The 20,792-nt window shown below is 53.7% G+C and overlaps 1 protein-coding gene across 2 annotated transcripts; it reads left to right on the top strand.

Moving 5' to 3' along the window:
* The first annotated feature begins 4,714 nt into the window (after positions 1 to 4,714).
* CCKBR (cholecystokinin B receptor) lies at positions 4,715 to 15,482 on the top strand. Of its 2 annotated transcripts, none has more exons than XM_081859346.1 (5): positions 4,715 to 4,896; positions 9,794 to 10,045; positions 10,157 to 10,412; positions 13,718 to 13,845; positions 14,716 to 15,482. In XM_081859346.1, the coding sequence occupies exons 1-5, from the start codon at positions 4,767 to 4,769 to the stop codon at positions 15,252 to 15,254; spliced, it is 1,305 nt and encodes a 434-aa protein (XP_081715472.1). In that variant the 5' UTR covers positions 4,715 to 4,766; the 3' UTR covers positions 15,255 to 15,482. The 2 variants fall into 2 exon arrangements, with proteins under 2 accessions (XP_081715472.1, XP_081715471.1); XM_081859345.1 differs by having other exon boundaries at positions 9,791 to 10,045.
* The last annotated feature ends 5,310 nt before the right edge of the window (positions 15,483 to 20,792 follow it).

Raw genomic sequence — 20,792 nt, 5'->3', positions numbered from 1 at the left:
TGTTGAGAAAGCCCAAAAGACTTTGATGGACTATTTTATAAACAACTCTAACAAAGGCACAAAAATCAATACAGTATGGGATGCCAACAAGGCGGTTATGAGAGGATTTTTCATTCAGCAGAATTCAGTCAAAAATAAAAGCAGAGAAAAAGGAAAGAAGGAAATCTTAAGACAAATAATGGATAATGAACAAAAATTAGTTAAAAAACCGAATAATGAGAAAGTAAACAGAATATAAAGACTCTGCAAACTCAATTTGTGATGATAATCAACAAAGAAGTAGAATGGAACATAAAAAGAATGAGACAAAGGAACTTCGAATCGGCTAACAAATCAGGTAAAATGGCTGGCATGGCAAATCAAAAAAAGAAAAGAAAAGAATACAATCAACAAAATCATCGTGGAGGGTGAAGAAATAGACAGTCCGAAAGGTATTAAAAAAGGATTCTTGGATTTTTATAGACATTTATATAAAAGAACAGAGAAGAACAATATGAGGAAGATAAAGGGGAAAAAGGTGCAGAAGATCCCGACAGAAAAAAAGATAGGCTGAATGCCCCAATAGAAATTGATGAAAATACAAAGTTGCTAGACAGAGAAGGATTTGATAACAAAGATTTGGATGGCATGCGTATTTATGGGCTGAAAAGAAGAAAATCCATAAAGGTTTTGAGAACCACATTCTCCGAAGATCGCTAATAGAAATATGGGAGAGGTATAAAAACCTACTTGAACCAAAAACTCCACACTGGTTGTCTCCATTAGAGGTTATGAGTGTTAAAAAAATTAATATGAGAAAGAATTGGATTACATATGGAAATTTGATTGTTAAAGAAGGGGGGAAATGGAAAATGAAACCCTATGGAGAAGTAGAAGAGTTAGTATATGACTGGTTGCATTATTTTCAAATAAATGTAATGTTTAAAAAAGATCTTAAAGAATATGGATATGTAGAGGAAGATTCTAAATTTCAATTAGAAATAATAAATAACGAATATAAAATTCTATCCAAAATGTATAAGATATTGTTGGAATGGCATACAAAGGATGAAGAAGTCAAATCAGTTATGATACAGTGGGCCAGAGATATTGGTCATAATATACAATTTAATGATTGGATAAAACCATGGAATGAAAGTATTAAATTTATTGCATGTACTATATTAAAGGAAAATGTTATGAAAATGATATATAGATGGTATATTACACCAGTAAAACTTGCAAAAGTGTATAAAACATGTAAGAAGTGTTGGAAATGTAAAGAAAAGGATGGTACATTTTATCATATGTGGTGGGAATGTAAGAAAGTGAAAAGCTTCTGGGAGTTGATATATAATGAACTGAAAAAAAATGTTGAAATATACATTTGTTAAGAAACCAGAGGCCTTTCTCTTAGGAATCGTCGGAAATGAAATAAATAGAAAGGACCACAAACTTTTCCAATATGCAACAACAGCGGCAAGAAATATTACTGGCCCAGAAATGGAAACAAGAACAAATACCAACGCTGGAGGAGTGGAGAATGAAGCTGATGGACTATGCAGAACTTGATAAACTGACTGGGAAGATCAGATATCTACGAGATCAAAAGTTCATCGAGAACTGGGGAAAGTTAGTTGAGTATTGGGAATGTATAAGTGATAATGGAATAACGTTAGTGGCATTTAAAGAAGCTCTGTAATAACATAAGAAATATTGTAAAAAAGGGAAAATAGAAGTGGGGGGTAGGCATAAAGGCAATAGCAAAATTTGGAAATGTGTAATTAAAGAAGTTATAATTCGGATGATTGGCAGAGAGGCTGAAGGAAGTCAAAAAATGGAAAAAAAATTATAGAAGTTGTAATGTGGTGTGATTTGTATTTTCTTTTGATGGAAAATTAATAAAATATAATTATAAAAAAAGGAAGAGGTCCCACAAGAGAGCTGCACAAATTGGCACATGTGAAATACTAGAAGACGCAGAGACCCAGCAAAGCTGAAATGATTCGGGACAAACAAAAGGAAGAGCTTTTCCACACAACATAAAAACCCCCTGCTTCTTGCTTCTGCCATGCTTATGGGTCTCAGTTCCCCACAGGCACCTGGCTGACCCCTGGGAAAAGAGGAGGCCGGATTCTGATGCCCTGCGGGGCTCCTGTTAGGTTCTTGGGTTCTCATGCCAAGAAGTCAGGAGTCATTTGCCCTCCCTGCCCCCCCCCCCCGGGAATGGCCATCTCCATCAGCTGCCTCTTGGCAAACTGAGCAAGGCTGCCCCCACCCTGATGTCTCCTCTTTCCCTCCCCCAGAATGAACTTTATGTTGGAGCTTGAAAGCTTCTCTACCCCCGTCCGTCCACCAGGTCTGTTTCCTTCCATGGAGCTGGCATGGCTGGCATCAAGGGCACTTCCCACCCAAGGAAGGCTCTTTCTTGCCAAATATAACACTCGCTTCTTGTTGTTGAGGCATTTAGTTGTGTCCGCCTCTTTGTGACCCCCTGGACCAGAGCATTTCTGTCTAGGACCCTCGTACCTACAGGACCGCCTCTCCTGGTATGTCCCACGGAGGACCTTATGGTCTTCAAACAAAAACACCTTGGAGGTCCCTGGCCACAGGGAAGTTAGGCTGGCCTCAACTAGAGCCAGGGCCTTCTCGGCTGCGGCTCCAATCTGGTGGAACGCTCTGTCACTAGGGCCCTGCGGGACTTGACATCTTTCCGCAGGGCCTGCAGGACAGAGCTGTTCCACCAGGCCTTTGGCCGCGGCACAGTCTGACCCCCTCCTTCGGTAATCCTCACAGAACTCTAGCCCAATGGTTGCCAGCAATTTGATTTTGAATTGATTTTAGAATGAAATGATTTTAGAATGCTGTGTTATTTTTATTGCTGTCAGCTGCTCTGAGCCCGGCTTCGGCTGGGGAGGGCGGGATATAAATAAAATTTTATTTATTTATATTATTATTCCATCGCCTCCCGCAGTTTGGTCAGACTCATGCTGGTAGCTTTGAGCTAGGATGCAGCTATTCCCAGGTCTGCGCTCTGTGGAGCAGCTGCAACAACAGGGGCAGCTCTCCCTCCCTCCGTTTCCGCTCCTCACAGCCAGAGACTGCGCCTGCACAGAAGCTCCCTCTGCCCTTCCCTCTTCAGTCCCCTCCTGGTTCTGGGAGACGGAGCTTCAGGAGAAGGTGGGGAAGCCCCTGGCCCTTCCCTGGCCTGGCCTGCCTCTTCCTCCTCTTCCTCCAGCTCTGAAGCGTCCCCTGCCTCCCACGCTTGCCTCCCGACTGGCCCACTTCCCCACAGATCACTGCCCCCCTCTTTCAAGCCAGACTCCAGCCCCTCTTCCCGTGTAGCGTCCTGCCATCTTCTGCCTTCACTGACCCCCTTTTCCTAGGGGCAGCCGCCACCCTCTGCACAGAGGAGGAGATCACCCCCTCCTCCTCCCCCGCGCAGATCTCCCTTCATCCCTCTCTCCAAAACTCAGAGAGAGACATCCAAAGGCAGCTTCAAGGGGAAGCCAAGAAAGGGAAAGTGTGAACAGCCCCAGGCCAAGCAGGCGCAGAGCCCCCCCCCCCCAGGGCATCGGAGGAGAACCGGCCGTCCTTTATTGCTATTCCAGGAGGCTCCCATCTCCCCGCTCAGCACTCCCTCCACGTCCGGCTGCTTGGTCGGCAAGCCCAGATCCCCATTGCGCCGCCGCCCTGAAAACGTTGCTTTGCCGAATGAAAGCCAGCGCCTCCCCCGCAAAGAGACAGAGAGGGATCCGCCCCCCCCCCCCCCGCAAGGAGCAGAGAATTGTGACTCTCTTCATTGCGTTCATAGCCAACCTTTTTCCTGCCAGGAGCTCAAGGGGGCGCAACCAGGGGCTTCTCCAGCTCCCAATTTATTTCCCATAACAACCCTGCGAGGGAGGTTGACCGGAGGGAGAGGGGAACTGGGGACCAGGAGGAACGAGAGAAGCTGCAGTTCTCAAAATTCTCCCCTCTCGGATCGGGGGGGGGGGCGGTCAAGGGCAGGCGATGTGCCACGGGGGGGCACCTTGGGGGGCTTCGAGGAAGGAGCAGCCCCCCTCTGCGGCTCCCAGGCTCCCTCCCCCGCTCGGACCCGCAGGCAGCACTTACCTGACTGCCGTTCGGCCAGGTAAACAACCACCTGTGTCAACAGCGGGGAGGGGGGCGGTCAGGTGCCTCGGCTCGGGGCTGCTGCCGGGAGACGCCACCCCCCGCCCACTCGAGGAGCCCGAGGGCCAGCAGGTTGAGCTCTGGCCCGCGCAGGGGTGGGGGCTCTTGATGCCAGGGAGCCTGGGGATCAAGGCACTCCGCACATGCCCTGGGGCACGGGGTGCGGCCCACCCCGGAAAAGTGTCGGTGGCCCCGAACTCTGCCCATGCTCAAGGGCGCCGCCAAGCTGTTCCCGAGCGGCCCTCCTTCCTTGGCATTGCAGGGGGTTGGCTGGATGACCCCTGGGCTCCCTTCCCACTCTGCCAGCCTGTGCTTCGCCTGCGCTCCGCCCCCGCCGCCGGGGCATGTGCAGAGCGCCCCGCCTGCGCCGCGGACCGCAGCTCCCGGGCGCAGCGAGGGTCCCCGTCCGCCGTCAGGGGGCGCTGCTGGGCCGGCGGCGCGCGGTGTCAGGCTCGGGGTGGCAGCAGCCTTGAGCCGGGCGGCTGCAGAGGCGGCGGCGGCGGCGGCGAGCGAAGGGGCGGAGGCAGCGGCGGGCGAGGAGGGGGCGTCAGTCTGCCTGGGCTGCTGCCCGCGACGCCACGCCGCTGAGCGCCGGCACGGAGGACCCGCCGGGGATGGAGGCTGCGCGCCCCTTCAACGAGACGCTGCTCTGCGGCCGGAGCGGGAACGGCTCGGCCGGCGGCGTCTGGAACGGGACCGGCGGAGGCTGCGACGCTTCGCAGAGACCCCCGCGCGGAGCCCGAGGTGAGCAGGAAGGGGACCCCCCCCAAAAAAAATTCCACCTTCTCTGCAGTACCGGCGAGCCTAATGCCGGAATCCACCCGCCACGCGCGCACGCGCGCGCATCTCGGCCGCGGAACTCCCGCGCCCACCCCGCAAGATCCCCCTAAAGGAGAGGGTGGGAGCCCCCATCACCGTCTCTCTTTTTGCCTGGGACACCCCCAAAGGGGACGTTCCTCCGGGGACCCCCTCGCGCTTTTTGCGTGGGAAGTCTGAAGTGCCCCCCACCCGCGATTCCACACAGCCCCAACGGCGCTGGGGAGGATAATGGACTTTCTCCCTCAGCATCCTAGAGGAGACCCCTGTTTTCTGGTGAAACCCCCAGGCCAACTATTTGGAGCCTCCCCAGCCCAAGCCCGTGTTTGAGGCAGCGGGGAGACCCCCTCGTCTCCACGTGGTGTCGCTTCCACGTCCCTGGATCGGGTCCTCCAGCCTCCCTTTCTGCCCTTTGCAGGTCCTGACCCCCCCCCCCTCCGGCAGTCATTCATCTCAGTCATTCCCTCCGGTCCTTGGAGGACTTCGGAGCATGCACAGAGTTCTTTTGTGGCCTGGGTGCTGCCGTGTCCCTCCGGGTTGGACCCCTGGCTTCTCTTCTCTGCCTGGCTTTCGGGGGGGGGGGCTTGGCTTCTCTCCTGCGGGTAAGAGCATGAGCACAGTGCCAGGGGCCCCTCGAGTCCGGCAGGGAAGGTGTGCGAAGGAGGGAGAGCAGGATGAGGCGCGGGAGGAACCGTGGAGGGAGCTGGGCTTGGAGACCGAGAGGAGACGGGATAGCCATCTTCCAGTATCGGAAGGGCTGTCCCCCTAGAATCCTGGAATGGTAGAATTGGAAGGGACCCCAAGGGTCCTCTAGTCCAACCCCAGCAATGCAGGAATGTCAGCTGAAGCATCCGGGACAGAGGCCACCCAATGGAACGCTGGTTGTCCTTCCCTGGTAGCTGAAGACCTTTCAATGAAAGGATTGGGACCCTGCTGGTTTCATTACAATTGCATGTCTTAAAATAGCTCAGAGAGAGAGAGATGATAGATAGTAGATGATAGATAGATAGATATAGATAGATAGATAGATAGATAGATAGATAGATAGATAGATAGATAGATGATAGATAGATAGAGTGCTTTTTTCTGGGGGGACGCATACCCCAAAACATTTTGTGAATCTAAGTTTGGCCTCATTGAGGGGCAGGATTTCAATATGAGTAGGAAAATGAGAGTTGTTGTTGTTGTTTAGTCGTTTTGTCGTGTCCGACTCTTCATGACCAACCTGTCAGTCTGTCTGTCTGTCTGTCTGTCTATCTATCTATCGATCTAGTCTTTTTTCTTTAAAAATTTGTTGAGGGGTACTCTCATTTTGTTTTCCTTTATAAAGTAGGGAGATAAAAGGAAAACAAAATGAGAGTACCCCTCAACAATTTTTTAAAGAAAAAAGCACTAGTTAGATAGATAAGACAGACAGACAGGTTTATTCTATTAATGTTTGTTTTTAATTGTTTTAATGACTATTTTTAGCTGTTTTTATTTTATCTGTCAGCCACCTTGCATTCCAACAGGGGAAAAGGCAGGGTATCAATAAACAGATAACAAGAATGCAGTGGCGTAGCGTGGGGGGATGCAGGGGGGCAGGCCACACTGGGCACAACATCTGGGGGGGCTCGCCGCCTCTGGAGTCGCCGAAGAGCCTCGGGCGCAGGCTGTAGCAGAGCCCCATGTCTCGCGGAACCAACAAGCTGTGCGCACGTCCGGGCTGAAGGCGTCTGGCAGGCAGCGGCTCTCAGCGCTGGCCGCGAAGGGCTTCCTCACAGCCCCGCTGGTGCTGCAGCTGCTGGGCCATGTTGCATTTTCCTCGCCTCTCTGCCCTCCTCCTCCTCCGGGCAAGCGGCGTCGTTTGGGCAGCAGCGCCAGCGGCAACTCACCTCAGATCACCTGACATGGACCCGCCGCCGCCATGGCTACCTTACCGTAAATACCCCAGCCCAGGCAGCAGCAAGAAGAAGCTGGCAGCGGCCACAGGTTAGGGGTTAGGGGCGCAAATTACTTGCCTTGCCCCGGGTGCTGACAACCCACGCTATGCCGCTGCAAGAATGACATGTGATGATAACCTCTGCTTCAGAAGGAGAATCTGCCCCCTTCTCAGGGAGGGAGTCCGCCCCCCTGTCAAATAGTTCTTACTCCCAGAAAGTTCTTCCTAATGTTTAGTCGGAAGGTGAAGCAAGGCTGTTTTCTGCCGCTCCAGAGGGTAACACCCAAACTGGTGGATTCAAAGGGCAAGAAATGAGATTCCGACTAAACATCAGGAGTCATTTACTTATTATGGTTTGACAGTGGAGTGGTCTCCCTCGGGAGATGGTGAACTCTCCTTCCTTGGAGGTTTCTAAGCAGAGGTCGGACGGCCGCCTGTCATGTGTGCTTTAGCTGAGATTCCTGCATTGCAGGGGGTCAGTCTAGATGACCCTCAGTCTCCCTTCTGCGAAAGAGAGTTGGACTCCCTCCTGGTATAGCCTTTTCAGAGGCAGCTCCCAGTTTGCGCAAGGCTCTCCACGGCGAGGCTCACCTGGCACAATCATCTCATGGTTTTCATGCTGGGCAAAAACTTTCCTCTTTAACTAGCTCTCTGGCTTGTGTTTCTCTGTGACCTCTTAGAACAGGTATGGTGTTTTCAATGTATCTTTAAGGTATTATTTCAACATGTTCTTCGTTTTATTTTAACGTATCTCTGTGGAGGGTTTCTGCTTGTTTGTTTGTTTGCTTCTAAGCCACTTTGAGTTGCCTTTGGCAAGATAAAGCGAGCCTCCAATTTAATAAATAATAATCAAAAGTACAGTCGTACCTCAGCTGCCGAACACCTTGGGAGTTGAACGTTCCAACTCCTGAACAATCAAAAACCGGAAGTGATTGTTCAGGGTTTTTTGAACTTTTTTTGGAAGCCGGACGTCTTCCGCTCCTTGGTTTCTGAATGTCTCGGAAGTCGAATGGACTTCCGGAACGGATTCCATTCGACTTCCGAGGTGCAGCTGTGATCCTAACCCCTCCTGCGTTAATTCAGACAGGAGGTGTGGGAGGTGGAGGGTCTGGGTCTCAGAGGCACAAGGGGGGGGAGTGCCAGGCAGACATGCCCAGGGGTCTTCCCCCCTCTGGGGGAGGGTCAGCTGGAAGGCATGTCCTTGGCAGGGGCAGAGAGAGAGGAAGATCCGGATTGTCTCTGTGTAGGTGTGCACACAGCTCTCCACACACGCAAACCCCTGTTGGGGGGGGGGCTGTTGGCGCTGGCACTGCCTGCTCCCTCCTGCCTTCCGCTCCCATCTCTGCATGTCACGGCTGGCTGACACATCCTTATCAGCAGAAAGGTACCTTGGCAAACAGCGGCCTCTTCCCTGGGAGAAACCAGAGGAAGCAACACCTGGAGAGGCGTCCGGCAAGGATAGCAGGATGCCTGGGTCCTCTGGGATGGGTGGCACGAGGGTGGGCGTCTTGGGTGGGCAAGGCCCGTCTCTGAAACAAGCCACCCTCAGGAAACTCCCAGGGGAGGCCAGCTGTCAGCCTCCGCAGGTTTCAGGGCCTGGTGAGGCCTCCGTGGGCAGCAGCAGTGCCAGCGGCCTGCTCAGAGCAGGGAGGCTGGCATTGGAGTGGCAGGGGCGAGGGGGGGCGAGGGGAGCTGCCAGCAGCTGCTGAGAGAAGGTCCGGCAGCGGCAGGTAAGAGAAAAGGGAATAACCCCCCAGGGTGGTGGGTGGCACACGCAGGATATGGAGAGTTGGGCAGACTGGATCAAGAACCGCCCCTGTCTGGGAGGGAGGGAGGGAGGATGGACTGCTGCAATGCGCTCTACGTGGGGCTACCTTTGAAGGTGACTCGGAAACTGCAATTAATCCAGAATACGGCAGCTAGACTGGTGACTGGGATTGGCCGCCGAGACCACATAACACCGGTTCTGAGAGATCTGCATTGGCTCCCACTACGTTTCTGAGCACAATTCAAAGTGTTGGCACTGACCTTGAAAGCCCTAAACAGCCTCCTCCCAGTAGACCTGGTGGAGCATCTCCACCCCCACCGTTCAGCCCAGACCATAGCTGTCAATGTTTCCCTTTTTTTAAGGGATATTCCCTTATTCCAAACAGGACTCCATGCAAGAAAAGGGAAAAGTTGACAGCTATGGCCCAGACACGGAGGTCCTCCTCTGAGGGTCTTCTGCTGGTTCCCTCACTGCGGGAAGTGAAGTTACAGGGAACCAGGCAAAGGGCCTTCTTGGTGGTGGCTCCCGCCCTGTGGAACGCCGTCCCACCAGATGTCAAGGAACTAAACAACTATCTGACTTTTAGAAGACATCTAAAGGCAGCCCTGTTTCGGGAAATTTGATGTTTTATTATGTTTTTATACCTGTTGGAAGCTGCCCAGAATGGCTGGTGCAACCCAGTCAGATGGGGGGGGGGAAGTATTATTATTATAATACTCCCCAAGGAAGCTCATTGCTAAAGAGCCCCCCCTCCCCGGCTGCAGCACAGAGAAGCTGCAAGCACCCTAGAACTGTAGAGTTAGAAGGGACCCCAGGGGTCATCGAGTCCACCCCCAGGAATGCAGAAAACACAGTCACAGAATCCCTGGGGGTAGCATAAGCCCCATAGCTCCTGACTGGCCTCTCTGGGGCCAGGCCGGCTGGCCAGCTTTGCTACCACCCCCCTCATTTTGGGCAGGAGGGCTCCCCCTGGCCTCTCCCCCTGCTCTATTCATGACATCATTTAAACTACATTACTGTATTTTAATATTTTGTTGGAAGCCGCCCAGAGTGGCTGGGGAAGCCCAGCCAGATGGGCAGGGTATAAATGATAAATTATTATTATTCTTCTTCTTCTTCTCCTCCCTCGGCAGCAGACCTGGACGTGACCGTGCGGATCTTTCTCTACTCGGTGATCTTCTTGCTGAGCGTCTTTGGCAACGTGCTGGTGATCTGGGTGCTGCTGGCGAACAAGCGCCTTCGCACCGTCACCAACTCCTTCCTACTCTCGCTGGCGCTCAGCGACCTCATGGTGGCCGTCTTCTGCCTGCCCTTCAGCTTCATCCCTAGCCTGATGGGCACCTTCGTCTTTGGCAAGGCCGTCTGCAAGGCCGTCGCCTACCTCATGGGTGAGCCGGGGGCACCGAGGGGGCGCCCTTGAGCCCCACGCAGGGGAAGGGGCTGCCCTGGGTCTGAGACGGGACTCCTTGACCCTCTTCCTCTGTCTCCCCCCCCCCCAGGGATGGCGGTCAGCGTCTCCACCTTCAGCCTCGTCGCCATCGCCATTGAGCGCTACAACGCCATCTGCAACCCGCTCCAGTCGCGCGTCTGGCAGACCCGCTCCCACGCCTACCGCGTCATCGCCGCCACCTGGCTGATCTCGGCCCTCCTGATGCTGCCCTACCCCATCTACACCACCACCACCACGCAGCCCGGAGAGCCCCACATCACCCAGTGCACCCACAACTGGCCCGGAAGCAACATCAAGCAGGCCTGGTGAGGAGCGGTCGGTGGGGGGAAGAGCGCTGGGCCCTGGCGGGAGGGAGCAGGAGGAGAGCCCGGCCGGATCAGGCCCAGCAGCCAGTCCTCCCAGTGGCCAAATGCCCCTCGGGAGCAAGGTAGACTGCCCCTGGGACTGGGGGCTCCAGGAGGACCCAAGGAGAACCCGGATCAGGCCAAAGAGGACCTGTCTGGCCCAGTGTCCTCTCTCACAGGGGCCAACCAGATCCTCAATGGGAAAACCCACAAGCAGGATCTGGGCCCCAAAGGACTCTCCTCTCCTGAGGTTTCCAGAAACTGGTGTTCAGAAGCATGGCCAGGAGCCATCGATAGCGCTCTCCCCCTCCGTGAATTTATCTCTCCAGAGCCATCATGGCTGCCTCATGAGGGAGGGAGTTCCACAGACTAACACTGCGCTGCATGCAGAAGGACTTTCTTTTACCCGTCCTGCATCTCCCCACATTCAGCTCATGGGATGCCCATGTGTCCGAGTTTTGGGGAGGGCAGGGTTTTCTCTCGGTGTGCAGGACACCATCTCCCACAGAGCGGACGGTCCCCAAGCGTGACAGGCCTCCTAAGAGGCAGTGTGGTGTAGTGGTTAGACCTAGAAGGGACCAGGGTTCAGAGCCCAACTCAGCCATGAAGCTGAAGTGGGATATAAGTAAAAAAGTGAAATATATAAATTGTTCCTGGGTGCACCCCCCCAAACAAAAACCCTGCACCTATCCCCTTGCACAGATCCAGTCATCAGAAGTGCTGCCCCCCCCATGCAGCAAACGCTGATCTCTCACCAGAGCAGTTGCAGCAGCGTGAAGAAAGACATGGCAGGATTGGGGCCCCGTTCATCCTAAGGCCTCATTCTGCTCAGGCTGCAGCCCCAGTGGCTTGAGGGGGAAAGTGGGGGCGTTGAAGGCACAATTCCTTTGCGCCACTGGTTTAAAGATTTGGGGGAAGCCCCCAGGAAGCCATGGGGGGAGCACCCACGGGAGAAGCGGGGGGGGGGGCAGAGACAGGCACAAAGTCCTTGCTCAAAGGGACTGCAGCATTTGCCAAGCCCCCCCCCACCAAACATCTTGCAATGTGCAAGAGGGAAACTTGGCGGGTGTATTATTAATTATTATTATTATTATTATTATTATTATTATTATTATTATTAATTCACCTTATACACTGCCCTATACCCAGAGGTCTCAGGGCAGTTCACAACAAGACCACAACATATAAAATCAAACCAAAAGCAATAACGCCCCGCCCCCCAAAAAGAACCACATTCTAAAAGGGTGTTGGATGTCAACAAGATTAGCCAAAGGCCTGGTTAGAAAGGAACTTTTTTGCCTGGTGCCTAAAGGTGTATAATGAATGTGCCAGGCAAACTTCCCTGGGGAGAACATTCCACAGACAGGGGGCCACTGCAGAGAAGGCCCCGTTCTCCTGTTGCCACCCTCCGCACCTCTCGGGGAGGAGGCACGTGAAGAAGGGCCTCAGAAGATGATCTCAGGGTCCGAGAAGGTTCATATGGGGAGAGGTGTAGCATGGATGTATCAGGGCAGTCTGAGCTGTGATGAGCCCAAGTTCTGCCCCAGAGCGCCTGTCTGCTTTCTGGGCTGAAGCCTCCGCACCTTGCTTGACAAGGGATCCTTTCTTCAAGCTGCAGTCAGGAAGGGAATGCTTTCCAGGGGTCTGGAAGCCTCCCCAGTAAATTTGCTCGAAGGGCATTAAAAGCACGGCTCCTCCTTTTAGCTCCTCCGCACAGGAGCCAAGTTTAATGAGTAAACCAGGCCTGAGAGGGCAGCCCTGGGCAGAATGTCGATGGGCCCATCAATCAGACTCTAAGTACCATCTCTTGACTTGCTGACTCACAGCCCTTTTTTAATTAAAAAAAAGCCATTTTGTACAGAAAAAGGCAAAGACCCACAGATCAGAGGCGGTCAGAGTGGTGGCCTTCCGCCCTTTCCACCCTTTGGGCTCTCTTTAAGAATGTAAGAGCCTGTTAGATCCCAGTGGCCAACGCAGTCCAACATCCTGTTTTTGCCGTGGCTGAACAATTGTCTGTGGGAAGCAGGATCCGAGCAACTGGAATCCAGGAGCAGTTTAACTCTGCGCTGCATGAGGACAGGTTTAATTTTCTCTATCCTGAATCATCTGACGCTCAGCTTCATTGAACGGCCACGAATTCCAGTGGGAGGGAAAGTGTTTTGTGCCCATCGCAGAAAGACCGCATCAAAATGTGGGAATGTTCAGGGATGCAGGAGAGGAGATAATGTCTGGTTATACCCTTTACAACTTGTGTAAACAAGTTCACAATTTAGCAGAGTAACATTCCCCCTTTTAAAACTTGTAGCGGATGTGTTTGCTCAGGCTCGCGAAAGCCTCTACAATAACTGTTCTGGTATTTTCCCCTTATTCCCACATAAAAGATAAGACACAACACAGTCTTCTATAAAAGTATATAAAGGTTTACTCACACATCATTCTGTTCACAATCGGATCCCAGAAGGCAGACTCAGCTTAGAAAAGTAACATAACATATACCTGGAAACTATCTCATAAGGAGACTTTGTCCTCTCTTGGTTGGAAGCCAAGAGAGCATCTTTGGCTAAGCAGATGTTGCTTCTTTAATGTATGTAGTCACAGAGAGAGATGGCTGCCCTGCCCTGTGCTTTTGTCATTACCTGCACAGGTGAGGCCACGCCCACCTCTAGTCGCATGCAGAGGAAATCTGTCCCAGCCCAGAAGGAAACCGGAAGTTGACCTGCTGGCTGGACATTCCTCCCCATGTGTAAACATGTTCACTCTAGGAAGGTTGTACTTGACTGCTCTTGTGTTTCACATCCCACACAAAAATGTCAGAGACATTGCAAAATGGGTTGGCCGTGTACATCAGCTCATGCTCAGAGGTCCTGTTTCTCCAACCTGTTTACAAGTCTCTCCATCAAGGTGCATGACAGTACCTGCCAATGGCCCTTCCTGGCCTGTCTGAGACGTCCTCTGGGAATGCTGAATGCCTTGGCTCCCCCTCCATGCCCAGAAGATGCCCTTTGGACAGGTCTGCTTGGCAAGCTCAACAGATACTTGCCAGGCTGGTTTTGCAGAGGGCTTCCCTGTGACATGACTTGAGAGGGTCTCCAAGGCTGATCGGGGGGCTCAATTGATGCCGTATTGCTCTCTGTTCTGCTTATGTACTGGTGGATGTGAGTTTACCTTGTGCACCTGGGAGCGCTTTGGAAAGAGGGTCTGGCAAGTCCAGGGAGGAGAGTGAGGCCTTTCTCAAGGGCAACTGTCTCCCCTCTTCTCCTGGCCAGGTCCGTCCTGCTGCTGGTTGCTCTCTTCCTGATTCCAGGACTGGTGATGATCGTGGCCTATGGAATGATCTCCCGGGAGCTCTACAGGGGCATTCAGTTTGAGATGGACCTCACCCGGCAGGCCAAAGGTTGGTGTGGGGCAGGGGTAGGAAAAGCTGGGGGCGTTGGCTGGGGGTCACTGGGGGTGGGCTCATCAGCTAAGCCGGAAGCTGGGGGGAGGCAGGGCAGCTGGGCTTGTCAAGATGCACAGGCCTGGATACTCCCCCCCCCAAAAAAAATTTTTGTTGTTGAAGTGTCATGCAAGACCTTTGCATCTGTACAAGCCTTCAGATCGTGGCCAGAGGGACTGGTGTAACTGAGTCACCGGCAGTTTGGATGCTTCAGAAACCCATTTTGCTGTTTATTGGGCTAGGTTTTGAAGCTTGTTCCTCATGTTACTTCTGCACCCTGTTGGCTCTGCCTGAGGACGGGCGCTGTGTTAGAAATGTCACGATCATGGATTCGGAAGGGAACCCAGGGGTCATCTAGTCCAACCCCCCAGGGAAACAGGAATCAGAGCCAAGGAACTCCTGAAAAGCGACCATCCAGCCTCCGAGGAAGGAGAGCCCACCACCTTTCAAGCCTCCTAAAAGGTGGAGCAAGCTTGTTTTCTCCTGCTCTGGAAGGGAGGACCTGAACCAACCGATTCAAATCACAAGAAAGGAGATTCTGTCTAAAACTCAGGAGAAACTTTCTGGGAAGATGGTGGACTCCCCTTCCTGGAGGTTTTCCAGTAGAGGTCAGATGGTCATCTGCCCAGGACATAGCTGTCAACTTTTCCCTTTTCTTTCGAGGAATCCTATTCAGAATAAGGGAATTTCCCTTAAAAAAAGGGAAACGTTGACAGCTATGGCCCGGAATGTTCTGCTCCTGCACTGCAGAGGGTGGACTGGATGGCCCTGGGGGTGCCCCGCTCTCCCGAGCCCTCCTCACACGCCCTTCCCCCTTGTGTCCCCCAGCCCAGCAGAACGGGGGATCCGTGGAGCCCCTCCCGCCTTGCGCTGAGGAGGGCGACGGCTGCTACGTCCAGGTGCCCCGGCCGGCGGGGGGCGCGGTGGAGCTGTCGGTCCTGACCCCCGAGGACGGTGCCCAGCAGGAGGCGGCCCGCGTCAACACCTCCCGGGCGAAGCTGCTGGCCAAGCAGCGGGTGGTGCGCATGCTGGTGGCCATTGTGGTGCTCTTCTTCGTCTGCTGGCTGCCCCTCTACGCCGTCAACACCTGGCGGGCCTTTGACCCCCAGGCCGCCCACCGCGCCCTCTCGGGGACCCCCATCTCCTTCATCCAGCTGCTCTGCTTCGCCTCCGCCTGCGTCAACCCCTTCGTCTACTGCTTCATGAACAAGCGCTTTCGCAAGGCCTTTGCCGCCACCTGCTCCTGCGGCCGGGCGACCCCCTGCTCCCGGAGGCGCCCCCGGCCCCCCGAGGACGAGCTCACGGCCACAGGGGCCTCCCTCTCCAAGTTCAGCTACACCACCGTCAGCAGCGTCGGGCCCCCTTGACCCTGCCGGACAGCTCCGGGGGGGGGCTGCCCCACATCCCGAGACCCTCCCCTCCCACTCCCTCGCACGCCCTCCCCCAGGAAGCTTCACCGCCCTCCCCTTGGCTGTGTTTCTGGCACCCCAAACCTTTCCTCCCTGGCTCCCCCTTACCTTGGTAAGGTAAGTCAGAAACCGCCGGGGGGGGGGGCTTGCAGGGGGGACTAAAGCAAGAGGGGCATAAAGAGGAGCTGAGCTCTTCCGCATTGCAGGGGGTTGGACTCTCCAGTTCTGCTATTCCTGAGACAATGCAGGTGGGGCCCATTCACACCTTAATCTTGAAAATGCACCCCACTTTACCCCCGTGACTCCTTTAGTTCCCCCTCGTCCCCACACCAAAAGGAGCCTCTGCCCCCAGACTTTCTCTCTGCTGCATCTGGAGTTTCCCCATCCTCGGAAAAGGACACCTGCTCTGCTTCCAAGGCCCTTCTGCTGCCTTCCCCTCCTGGACACCTGGGGTTTGGCTGGCTTGTTTGTCGTCTTGTTGATTTCGGGGTTTTTTATGTGGATGTTTTTTATGTGGGAAGCAGGGCTGCTCTGAGGGCGGGCGGACATGGAAACCCACTCCCCAAATCAGTGGCCTCGGGTGCAGGTTTGGCGGGCCATTCCGGAAGGGAGCAGCCTTCCTGCAGAGCCTTTCCTCAGTAGTCCCTGCGTCACCATGGCCACCCCCTAGAGAGCCAGGCAGGGGCTTCTCAGGAGACCCCCACCCCTCCACCTGAGCCAAGATGTTTGGCTGCTGAAGGTGGAAAACAAACTGCTGGGCCCCTCGCCCCCCCCCCGCCCCGCCCCGCCCCGCCCCGCCATTCCACCCACAGGAAGCCACCTGCGCTGGCTGTGGGATCTGGCTTGCCCGCTGGCAAGGGGGCCACCCCTCTCGTGAGGCAGACCCTGCCACTCCACACATCCCCTGAGGCTGCTCCCCGCAGTGGGGCCTGGGGTCTCTTTCCCTGTTCCCCTTCTCGCTGCACACCCCCTGCTTCTGTTTGTGCCAGACCCCCCTTTTAGTGGGGGTCAGCGGTCTTTTTCATGGTTTGTGTCTGTCGGAAAATAAAGGTTCTCCAACGTGATCTGTCTTGTGTCTCCTTCCTGCTTTCAGCGCAGCAGAGAAAGTGGTCTCAGTCCCTGGATTTTGCCCGGGGGGGTGTGTGTGTGAGAGAGAGAAATACCTGGGGATGTGGGATTTTTGCTCTTTCCTTCCCTTGCCTCCCCCACCCCCAGGCATCATCACTTTCCCCACTTAAATATGCCAGCGGCTGTTGAATCATTCATTCTGGGGTGATGCTCATCTCCTGTGTCTTTTCTGAGCTGCGAGCGGAGGGGGGTAGGAGGGGGTGGCATGGAAACGGCCTTGGTGGGGCCTCCGGCAGCCTCAGCTCCCCCCCCCCAGCCCTCCTTGCTGGAGCCTCTCAGCACCAGAAGAAGGAAATGAAAACACTCCCCACCTGCTCCCCAGTTACGCTTTTGGAAAGGGGGGGGGGCACATTTCCAGCATGCCCACAAAACTGGCAAGTGTCCCGATTTTCCAGGGACAATCCTGGAATTACAGAAGCCATCCTGGTTTAGAATTTGATCCCAGAAAGCCCTGGGTTCCCTTTTTCCTTCCCTCCACATCTCGGAGAATAATTAAAAGTGGCGCAGGTGCAAAAACACGATTCTGTTCATACTGGAAATAAAATCCCTGCACCAAGTGAAAGAAATGGCAAAGCTGGGATATGAAGAAGGAAAAGGTCACTCATCCACTCTAAAGTCTTTCACTGCAATTCCTTCTTTATTCGTTTATTGCTTTATCGTAAAGGGAACCTTACACGGTCTACTGAGAAGTAACTCCCACGGTATTCAATGGAGCTTACTCCCAGGTAACTGTTTCAGGACTGGGCAGCCTTGCACTGCAATCTGAAGCATTTTTACTCAGAAGGGGTGAGCTCCCGTTGCTCGGTCCCTGCTCCTGCCAAGCTAGCAGTTCGAAAGCACCTCAAAGTGCAAGTAGATAAATAGATACTGCTCCAGCGGGAAGGTAAACAGCGTTTCTGTGCGCTGCTCTGGTTTGCCAGAAGCGGCTTAGTCCTGCTGGCCACATGACCCGGAAGCTGCACGCCGGCTCCCTTGGCCAATAAAATGAGATGAGTGCCGCAACCCCAGAGTCGGCCATGACTGGACCTAATGGTCAGGGGTCCCTTTACCTTTACTAAGCTCCTTTGAGCTCAATAGGATTTACTCTCTGGCTCTACGCTCCTGATCATTCTCACAGTTACCATTCTTATTGTTTGCCAGAGAAATGTTTACCTGAGGCAGGTAAAAAGAATGAGGAGGTGTCTCTCCGACACAAACACACACGAAGTGGGGTCAGTTCCCCAAATGCTGGCCAGACCATAGTTCATGCAGGGGCAGAGGCGGCCTGGCACGAGGCCCCCTGGGGAGGCCCCCTCTCCCATGCCAGGCTGCCCTGTGCCCCTTCCGGCTGAGGGAGGGAGGGGCTGAGAGCTTCTCCTTCTCCTCCTCCTGGTTTCGTGCCCACTCCCTGCTTCTTGGGAAATGCTATTGCTGGATCCTTGCGGGCAAATTCAGTGACACCCCCCACCCCCCCACCCCAGGAGACATCCTATCAAGGGGAATGTTGGAAGATTCAAGATGGAGAAAAGAAAGGACTTCCTTACACAGCACAGAGGTGAGCTGAGGAACTCCGGAATTCCTCTTCTCCACTGGGGGTGGTCAGATGACGGTTGGCCCAACCATCTCTGTGCTCAGTGTAAAGCTGGCCTCTCTGAGCTCCTTGGGGAAGAAGGGAGGGTTGTACAATTCAAGAAACCCACCAAGCAGGCCCATTTGGTGTCTGTGGTCCAGTCCCCCCCCCCACAGGCCAGGTGGGTCTCCAGGGGGCAGAAAACAACGTCCTCTGCTGGTGGAGTCAGCCTCTGCTTTGTTTCCTAAATGCTGATACATGATTGTGGTGGCCGTTCTTCCTTGCTTGCTTGCTTCCTGCCTGCCTCCCCACCCCCCTGGCTCCTTGAGGGGGTGTCAGGACTCCTGGCAGCGTTGAGGCTGCGTCTGTTTCCTGCCAGCATCTTAAATCCAGTTCTTGTAGCTGTCAAAGAAATCTATCTCCATCTTTGAAGTCCATTAAGAGGAGCTGGAAGAGTCGTGTAGCATCCAGGCTAATGAATGTCTTCTGCCTGTCACCTCTCCTTGCAGCCCAGAGCCCGTCCCCCCAGTTGTGGAGAAAGAAGAACTGCTGCAAGGACGGCCAACCCTTTCCTTGGCATCCTGTCATCCACCAGCACAGAGAGCAGCAGGAGGGGGCCGTGGGGATCGTGGGACGGGAAGGGGCCCATAACCTGTCAGGGTTTGAAAAAGAAAAGGTTCTGACCTCCTTTTGACTCCTTTGCCTCAAAGAGTCTATGAGAAAGAGCATTCTTGCAGAGTATTGCCGCTTTTACAGTGGTACCTCGGGTTAAGTACTTAATTCATTCTGGGGGTCCGTTCTTAACCTGAAACTGTTCTTAACCTGAAGCATCACTTTAGCTAATGGGGCCTCCCGCTGCTGCCGCGCCGATGGATCACAATTTCTGTTCTCATCCTGAAGCAAAGTTCTTAACCCAAAGTAATATTTCTGGGTTAACGGAGTCTGTAACCTGAAGCGTCTGTAACCTGAAGTGTATGTAACCCGAGGTACCACTATATTCTTAAAATGTCTTCTTCTCCAACCACGACCGACAGCTTTTACACACACCAAACGCAACCAGCTGACTTAGTTCTTTTAGCATTAAAGAAACAGTGGCCAATTTTTAGCTGTGACAGAGTCCTCTTGGCACGACCCATAGACTCATAGAATTGTAGAGGTGGAAGGGCCCCCGAGGGTCATCCAGACCAGCCCCCCGCAATGAGGAATCGCAACTGAAGCATCCAGGACAGAGGGCCACCCAAACTCTGCTTAAAGACCTCCAAGGAAGGAGAGTCCACCACCTTCCAAGGCGACCAAGATGGCGCCTGGTAAACTATGCCAGATGAGGAACAGTTGAAGGAGCTGGGTATGTTTAGCCTGGAAAAGAGGAGACTGAGAGGAGATTGGAGAGCCATCTTCAACTGCCCCATGGAAGATGGAGAAAACCTGTTCTCTGCTTCTCCAGAGGGGAGGACCCAAGACTCAAATGGAGGTTTTCAACCAGAGGTTGGGTGACCATCTGTCAGGAATTCCTGCATTGCAGGCAGGGGCCTGGACTAAATGGCCCTCACGACCCCTTCCACCTCTACAGTTCTATGATCCCCCTGCTGACATCTTTGCCCTCAAGGGCCACTGCTATCCTGGGACTGTGAGATGGGGGTGGGTTTCAGCCTGCTGCCTGGGCTTTCTCCAAATAGGAAATGGCACCAGGAGGGGCTCCAGTGGGGGCAGCCCTCGATTCTGCCCCTAAACAACACTCCGGCCAGGTGTACACGCCCTCTGCCATGTCTTGGCCCCATGGTCAAGAGCCCAAGAGCCCAAGAGCCCAAGAGCCCAAGCCCAAGGTCTCTTCCAAACCTGATTTGGGTTCCTGGAAAGAAGAGGAGAAGATGATGGTGGGTGTGCTCATTTGTAAGCATCTGCATAACAAGGCAGTGATTAGCAGCAGCCAGAATACATTTGTCAACAATAAATTCTGCCCAACTAGCTTTGTTATTGAGTTAGTGGTCAATGGGAATGCTGCAGACATCATTCATTGTGAATCCAGCCAAGTCCCTCTGGCGTATTTTGGTTTGCAAGGTGTTGAAGCAATGTGGGTGAGGAAGGGGGTGAGACCAGCAGGTGGAGTCAAGGCTGGTTGCTAAGCCGCCTTCACAGAAGACCCTCCAGGGTCTGGTGGGAGGCTTCCAGCAGGGGGGCTGTGTGGTGCAGTGGTTAGAGTGTCAGGCTAAGATCTGGGAGAGAACAGGGTTCGAATCCTTCATGAAGGGTTCTTGGGATTAAATGAGGGGAGGGGGGAACCATGGGTGTGGGGTGTAATTGCAACAAGTAACATACAATGCCTGCCCAAAGGTGAGCAGGGGAGGGGTGAGGCTCCAGAGCGGCCCCTCACAGAGGAAGCCCCCCTTGCACTCTGGCCAGGAGACCCAAGGGACATCCTCGGAAGAGGGAAGGCATTCTGGGGCAGAGGCAGACCTCCAGGCAGCCAGCTCTTGGTCCTTGACTCTCCATTGTGTGGGATGTGATACATAAGTAGCAGTCAAGTACAACATTCCTTGTTTTCCTAGAGTGGACATGCGGGGGAATGTTTGGTGCAGCCAGTTGAAAGCTTCCTGTTGTTATTTATGTATTTATTTGTATATCTTAAAAACCGAACAGAGGTGGGCATGACCTTACCTGTCCAGGTAACAAAGGGAAAGGGCATGCTGCCACACTCTCCGTCATTGGAGCAGCTTTTTAGCTAGAAATGCCCTGTTGGCTTTCAGCCAGAAGAGGACACTGGGATTATCCCCAGGGGGATAGATCCACATCCATATACTTTGTAACTAAGTCTGCCTTCA

Source organism: Podarcis erhardii (genome assembly GCF_964252035.2).
Source record: "Podarcis erhardii genome assembly, chromosome: 4".
In the NCBI taxonomy this organism is placed as follows: Eukaryota; Metazoa; Chordata; class Lepidosauria; order Squamata; family Lacertidae; genus Podarcis; species Podarcis erhardii.
The sequence above is the reverse complement of the archived record's forward strand: the minus strand, read 5'-3'. Positions and strand labels throughout refer to the sequence as shown.